At 46.0% G+C, this 7,883-nt stretch overlaps 1 protein-coding gene across 1 annotated transcript; it reads left to right on the forward strand.

The window, feature by feature from the left end:
* The first annotated feature begins 95 nt into the window (after positions 1-95).
* Positions 96-6,786, forward strand: LOC135808808 (hsp70-binding protein 1-like). The gene is made up of 7 exons (XM_065322033.1): positions 96-445; positions 972-1,188; positions 1,831-1,888; positions 3,265-3,428; positions 4,235-4,390; positions 4,843-5,057; positions 5,716-6,786. Exons 1-7 carry the CDS (start codon positions 311-313, stop codon positions 5,767-5,769), a joined length of 999 nt encoding a protein of 332 aa, XP_065178105.1. The 5' UTR covers positions 96-310; the 3' UTR covers positions 5,770-6,786.
* The last annotated feature ends 1,097 nt before the right edge of the window (positions 6,787-7,883 follow it).

Raw genomic sequence — 7,883 nt, forward strand, 5'->3', positions numbered from 1 at the left:
GTTTTGTACGAGTACGGGTACAGTGGTACCGGCCGGTGCAGTAAAAAAAGGAGTCATGCTCTTTACTTTCCACAACATTCTTGCTCTTTCCATTCTGCAGTTTTCAAATAATTTCACACAGCATGAAAAGTAACAAAAGTTGAAAACGTTGGTCGAGATCTTCGTAATCTACTGTTCTCTGGTTCACAGCGTGGAGGATTTTAATTTCTTTACAGCCATTATTACTAGTTTTCTGTACTGAATCTGCTTGATCACTGTGTAGCGTGGTATTCGACGAAAGTAGGGAGGTTGTTTGAAAGCTAGAAGCAAAATGGCTGGGTCAGGAGATGGAAACGCTGAAATGAGTCGCCTTCAAGGTATTTTACGTTGGTCTATCGAACAGCAGCCAGCACAGCAAGACGAAAACAGGACAGAGACGGCGGCTACCGGGGTGATGTCTGAGGAGGTGGGTGAGAGTGAAAATGGAAATTCAACAATTAACTTGCAGTGCTAGAGTATTTTTTATCTGGATTGAAATGGAAATGAAATGGAGGACTAAACAAATTACGTGTAATTCCCGAAGCTATGCATAAGACATAACGAACAGTAGAGTCCGGCGCTAGCCAGGTCTTGTGTGTGTGTGTGTGTGTGTGTGTATGTGTATGTGCTGCCATTCGGGCCTGCCATGTGTGTGTGTGTGTGTAGTACGGGCTGACATTCGGGCCTGCCATCACCACGTAACCGACTGGCCACCGTCACACATGACTGAGCAGGCCAGAGTTGTTGTAGGTGACGTAGCAGCAGCACAGCAGACGGCGGGCACCGTCACACACGCACAGGGAGGGTCCGGAGTTGGCTCTCTCGTCAGTACAGTGCAAGCATACATACCGCTAAGCACACATGTGCACTGGTACTACCCTCTGTTTTAGATCGCAGTGTGCACAATACTACTTGCCTTTGAAACTAAATTGTTCTGCTTGATTCTGTTATAGCGCCGGGAGTTTCTTCGCAGTGCCTTGGCAGGGATGCAAAACGCGCCGACCGAAGCAGACATGATGAAGACAAACCTAGCCATTGTGGATCGTGTGACGGCAAGCATCGGTGAGCCATCGTCCCTCGACAACCAGGTCCATGAAGAGCTCGTTGAACGGGGCACGGAGGCGCTTGAGGCACTGTGTGACATGTGTGAAAACATTGATAACGCCAATGGTAAGAGGTGTAGGTTTGTGAGTAAAATGCTTCCCTTTTTGACAACACCTTGAGGCTTCCATAAGTCATTGGTAGTTGCCGTATTCTTTACGTCTACTGCTGTGAAGTAATTTTTTTTAATTGACAGCTGGCCAGCGATATAGGTTTTAGTTCATTGTCAGGTGCCCTGCTGCATGTTGGGCCCACATAGTGGAATCCAATAATGGGTTGGGTGGCGGTCCGTATGCCAGGATGTGACAATGAACAGAGCATATTAAACACCACACACCGAAACTCTGCTGGCACATATGGTAGTGGTTTGCCGTTCAAGATGTCCATTACCAAACTGGTCTGAGGGATAAACCTGTAGATCAAAAACGAACGCCCCCTAAATTCGAAAGTAAATACGTTCTTGTTTGTGGACTTTCACCGACACGGTACCTTGGACTAACTTTATTCATGTATGCTTGTGCATGCACTCACCATACTTGCTATGGATTTCTCTGTGCAACCGTATTGACCTGACTTTGTTTATTTCTATGTGTGTGTGTGTGTGTGTGTGTGTGTGTGTGTGTGTGTGTGTGTGTGTGTGTGTGTGTGTGTGTGTGTGTGTGTGTGTGTCCCCTCACCATTATGGATATATTCTTCCACTGATACGAACAGACATGATTCCCCTCGGAGGCTTTCCTGTGATTGAGAAAGCTGCGGACGCAACGGAAAGGTGTGTTGAGTTTCGGTTCATACTTTCGTCATTGCTTTTTATAGGGGCCGTCCGTACTTATCAGACTTTTTTCACCAAACAAATTATTTTGGTTTACATCCAATCCCTCCCTCCCCCTCAGGCCACACGTTTTTATTTCTATGTTTCTCGTCACCTGAAAATCTAAAAACGTATGCGAGAGGTGGAAAAAAATAAAAAAAAGTTTATTAGACCTTTGTTCACACTAAAATCCACCAATGCACCTGCAAAATAGCATCCATAGTTAGCAACTAGTCTGTGGTAGGAGTTCTGTCACAATATGTGCATGTGCAGCAATAAAAAATGCCGTCCTTGCATCATGTGTCGCGCAGGCCAGGCCACATTATGTGCATGTGCATGAGTGTGCTGGTCCCCACATGCACAGTCCGTGCAGCACAGTTTTTTTCTTTTTTTCTTCCAGACTCCTGAATCGTATGCGCGCGGGTGACGAGAAACATAGAAATAAAAATGTGTTGCCTAAGAACGTAACAAAAATGTTGACAGACATGCATGTACAAGCGACGTTGCAAGTGTGTCACTGCTCCAACGGCCATGTACATGTATCAATGTTTTCTGAAACGAAATTGGTCAACACCCTCCCACCCCATAACGAAATTATTTCGTTTTGTGAAAAAAGTTCGATAATTATGGACGAACCCTTAGCCATGAATCAAGAAATCGTGCATCTTTTATTTTACTTTGGTTAATTTCTTTCTTCAAGGTAGATAGTTGATCAGCACGTGTTATTTGATAGGAGTGTGTCTTTTTCATGTCTTGATTTTTGCTGACCCGCAGGATGAATCCTTTCTTGGACATTCTGACAAGTTGTCAGCTGTTACACTGCCGTGCACTCTGTAATTACTGGCACTTCTTTCTCTTGCTTATAAGGTAGCAACTGCTGTTGTAATAAATTATAATAGTGCTCAACACACTGGGTGCTGAGTCTTCACATGCTTGCCTGTAGATCGCCGTTGGGCAGGAAACTCAGACCCTGCAACTACAGTCGAATCCTGATATAACGAACACCATTGTGCAGGAGAATTAGGTCTTTATAGCCGACGTTCGTTATACCAGAAATGCACTCACACTATACGAGCAGCAAGTCATGACTGGCAAGTGGCGCATGCCAGTATGAGTGCACTTGGTTTACATGCGACCCTACAAGATTTGTTTCGTCATAAACGAAAACTGTTCGCTATATGGGGGCTATTTTGTATGGGTTCAAACAGGGACAAGGACAATGGTTCGCTAATCACGAAATTTGCTATATGCGACTTCATTATAAGTGGAGTCGACTGTAATCCTCATTGGTGTGTGTCTTCCGTATGTGTGCGTGTGTGTCTTCTGTTGCTGCTCAGTTCCTTGCAGACAGCAGCCTTTGAGCTGCTTGGCAACCTCTTCCAGAACAATCCTCGCTGTCAGCAGCATGGCTTGGAGTGTAACGTGTTGTCAAAGTGTATTCACCACCTTGACTGTAGCCAGGTGGTGGGTGTCCGAGTGAAGGCTCTCTATGCAACCTCGTGTAAGTCTGGTTACTGTAAGAACCTGACGATATTTACCCGTAAAACCTTCTGCAGTCCAGTTCATTAGTCTGAGTGAGATGATAGAGAAATTTCCGAAGACACCCAGCCTGGGACCCTGTGCTGTAGGCCAATGGTGATGTCATCTCTACTATACATTGTAGTCGTCTGTCAAGCTTTACTCAAGTTGAGGAAAGTCACAGGCACTGCTTTGATTTGGCTTGTGGGAATTCCCTGAAAAATGTGTTGCTCTCTACTGACACTAACTCAACTCTATGTGGAAATATGAATGCCGAGTATATTGCTTTCTACTATTTCTAGTAGTCATGTACTTCGGTCCAATTTTACCTTCCCCAGGTTAGAAAAAACGCTTGTTTCTTAGTGTGTGTGTGTGGGGGGGGGGGGGGGACTGCCTCTGATCCTTGTATGTACATGTATGACGTATTCCTTTAGACCCGGGACCAGGGAATGGTTGTCCCCTTGTGGTAGAATATCATGTCAGCGGAAAGGGAAACTTGTCCGGCACAACACATGTATGGTTTTCGCTGTACTTGCGACTTGCTATACCGCATTTTCCAGTTCTTGTGTCGAACCGGTCGTAAGTGGACCCTCAATTTCCCGGTACAATTGCGGTTAAACCCCAGTTGTAAGTCAACTACTAGTACCCCTTTTTTGTTTGGCTTTTAGGTCGTAACGGGTAGTCTTATAACCAGTAAAATACCGTACCTGCTCTAATCCAGCAGTGTATCCCTGTATTCACAGCTATTGGTGGCCTTGCCCCTCTGCGTTGTGTATGGTCTCTGCTCAGGCTTGGTGAAGGACAACCACCCGGCACAGGCAGCGTTTGTAGAGCAAGACGGCTACTCGGCGCTGTGCCGGTGCCTGAAGAGTGGCGTAGAGAAGATCACGACGAAAGCTGCTTTCCTCGTGGCGAACATGGTTGCCCATTCCGCTAGTAACACAGGTCAGTAGATCACTGGTATCGTGCTGAATGCGGTGAGTGTCGAAGTGTCTTGGTCACGGGTAGAGTACACTCCATCCACCGGTCAGTAGATCACTGGTGTCGTACTCAATGCGGTGAGTGTCCAAGTGTCTTGGTCACGGGTAGAGTGCAATCCTTCCGCACTTATTCTCCTGCAGAGTTCTGCACTGCGTTGTATGTGTTTTTGATGGTGCTCTGGGCCACTCACAGTGCACTGCTGTCTCTCACTTGTTTTCTTGTGTGCAACACGCACCTCCTTCTCTTCACTGAAGTGCTCCATTAAATCTATGCTCAACACTCCGCTGTGTCGCTCGAATGGTCCCATGCTTGTGCTCTTACATTGCTTTTTGCCGCGGTTGGCAAACGCCTGTTCTGACCAACTGTGTGCGGGCTTCTCTGGGGCTGCTTATTGTGCCATTCACACTTGTTCGCAGAGTTTGTACTGAAGTCCGGTGTGCTGGATCAACTGCTAGCGCTGTTGTCATCCAATCGCACACAATCCCTGGAACATGTCGCCAGAACCGTGTCCTATCTCATCGATGTGGATGGATCGTGCCTCAAAGCGGCCTGTGAACACCACAGCCACCTTGCCACGAGTATGGAGGCAACGATAGTCGCTCTAAAAAGGCTCGAAGACGACCAGTATCAGGTAGGTATTCACTATTCACAATCCTTTTGAACTGTCCTCTTTGGGGGGGGGGGGGGGGGGCTACTGCCATACAAATGTCGAAAGAAACAACCATTTTTCCGGGATCATTGTTGCACTTTTATTTCTCCCGATGTGGCACTTTCAGTGAAATTGTTCCACTCAAACTCCCATCTAGTAGGGCACACTCACCCAGTTTCGGAGGAATTGCGTGAGGTTCGATTACTTGAAGTAGGACTGTAGCAGTGAAAACGAATGGAGCATCTCAGCTTGCTTGGACCAGAACCCCGATGACTACAAGTGGTAGAATTTTGATTTTAGGCCTTGCTTTTGCCTTGATCCTTGAAGGGTGGTGGCATTCCTACGGATGCGGAAAACTCGGCCTCTAGCCGAGACTGACGCGAACTGCGGATTTGTTCTCCCTTTTTTCAGCTGATTGCCACGAAAAGGAAGACGCTTTCAATGCTTCACCTTGCACGGTGTCCGGATAGCGGAATTTCTACTGTAACTATTCTGTCCCAGCCTCTCGAATATCTTCCACGACTAAGCACCATAGACGGTTAAAACCATTCATGGAATATATGAAGTTTTCCGAATGTGTCGCGCATGTTTGTCTCTGAAGTGCTCTCTTTTCTTGTCGGCTTTTCTCTATTCTCGTCAGGATGAAATTGAGAATTTAGAGAAGCTTATCCTAACGCTGAAAGTGTGCTGCTGAGGGTGGATCGGCTTCTTTTGCCTCTGCTGAATCAAGCCGTTGGTTGGTGGTATGCCATTCATGAAGACATCGATGCAACACACGTCAGGCATTAGTAAGCTTGCTGGGTGCAGTGTGTGTTGACTTGTCTTTGCTTGTAAGCAACACGGACCATCGACCAGTGACACTGTTGACGACATGCTCCGCGTGGCAGGTTCGTCTGGTTGTTGGTGCTGAGCTCAGGCAACCAGACCCTACCATCTTTCTGGTGTTCTGATTACTAGTATATTCCACTACAGTAACAGTCATCCCAGGCTCTGCGTTCCAACATTGTTGACTGCTGAACGAGTAGCTAGTCTCTGGTTTATCAGCTTGGGTCTATTTCTAGGTCCTGGGCGTTCTAATCTGCCAGCAGTTTCTGCTGCTCAGCAGCATTGTTGTCTAGCCCACATACAAGTATTGATTTTGTAATCCACACTATTGGTGCGCTTTTAGGATTTGTTTTCAAGCCCGCTTTGAATACTGCGTATATTTTTGCTGCTCCGAAGCATGCAATTGGTTCTGCAGAGAAAAGACAGCCCTCTAGATTAGCTGAAAAAATTGACTAGTTTTGTGTTTACATCTTCCATGGCTACACTGGCTGCTGTTGTTTTAAGATTGACTTTTTGATCAGAGCTTTCACTCATTGTTCTTTAGCCATGGCTACTAAGTAGTATGTCGAGAGTGGACATGGGATAACTCTCTCCCCACCATCAAAGTATTGGAATTGTTTGCGGCCAGATGCTTGCCATAGCCAGCTGGAATTTAAGTTGCTCCCTGAAGTGTTTTATTTTATTTTTCGATTTTCTTTCGTTCTCCCGGTCCGAGCTTTGAAAGTGAGTGACTTGACAAACATTGGAGTCCTGGTGGAGTGTGCTGTTCACAGCATGTATAACGTTGTGAAGAACTCAACTGCTTGTCTGCCAAGTTGGCCACATGCATTGTTTGCTTTCATAACTCACTGATGGAATAATGATGGATCCTTTGTTTATTAGCATGGTTCTCTGAACTGCTCTGACTTTCGGAGTTCAGGCCTTTTGGTTTTGAACTGTCTGTCGGCTGGTAACGTGTCAGGGTTGACAGTTCTTTGCCTTATACTGTACTTCAAGTAGTATTGATTTTCCGGGTTATGTCATGCTTGATTCTGTTTCGCACGACCGGTTTGTGCTCCTCCTGTCACTTTGACTCCAGCCACCCAGAGCCACTTAAACAGTTCTTGTGACGATATTCTAGCTATAGTAGGGGAGACTCGGGCATGCACTGGTTGTTTGCACTGCCTTTGGGGTCTTGTGCAAAATTGGTTTCTTGGATCATAGAATGCGCAGATTATCAGTCTGTGAAGTTATTTTTTACCATTCTATGCGAACCGCCTCAGATCCCGTTCCCAGTGTGTGAGCATGAAGTGTCGGTGCGTGCAGCGATTGCTACTTCCATTCATTTCCTGGATGATGCTTTGGTGTTGCAATATTTACTACTTCAAGTATATTCACCAAAACAATCTGGCCAATGCTGCACATGGCCGGATTGTTTTGGCGAATACCAGTATAGTATTATGTTATGCTTGTACAATGCCAGTGATCAGATGTCCCATAGAATAATGTCCAACAGGCTCAGCTGCATGTATCCGTGATAACTACGGTCGGTAGCGCTACATGTATCTATAGAAAAAAAGAGGACAAATTCGGAGCCCTCTACCACTAGCTCTCGCAACCCAGCAACAAATCAAATCATCTGCCATAATAATAATTCATCATCCACAAGTACAATGTACCGGTCACTTCATTTGGAATGACTGCACATTATACCGTAGTTGTTATTACTCTGGTAAACAGTAAACTCGCTTCTCCGCGCTGAACATGTAGAACTATTTACAAAGTCTTGCTACAAGTAGATCTACGTCCCGTTGTGCGTTACCAGAATTTACCAGTCGGTAACCATCAACTCTTGGTGTTACAGCTTGCACCAGGAAGTAGTGAAAGTCGTGGTTATCCGCGGAGCGGCCTCGCTTCTTCACGCTGCTTGAGTAGTACTAGTAGGAAAGCTTTGCGGTGGACATAATACGGACAATGAAATATCATGTCAAGGAAGAATGTCGC

This window comes from Sycon ciliatum, chromosome 2 (genome assembly GCF_964019385.1).
Source record: "Sycon ciliatum chromosome 2, ocSycCili1.1, whole genome shotgun sequence".
Classification (NCBI taxonomy): Eukaryota; Metazoa; Porifera; class Calcarea; order Leucosolenida; family Sycettidae; genus Sycon; species Sycon ciliatum.

Excerpts from the sequence above, each read along its gene's own strand:
- LOC135808808 (XM_065322033.1), top strand. The coding sequence starts at position 311 with ATGGCTGGGTCAGGAGATGGAAACGCTGAAATGAGTCGCCTTCAAGGT. Across the intron at positions 446-971 it reads CCGGGGTGATGTCTGAGGAG|CGCCGGGAGTTTCTTCGCAG; the intron begins GTGGGTGAGAGT and ends ATTCTGTTATAG. Across the intron at positions 1,889-3,264 it reads GCTGCGGACGCAACGGAAAG|TTCCTTGCAGACAGCAGCCT; the intron begins GTGTGTTGAGTT and ends GTTGCTGCTCAG.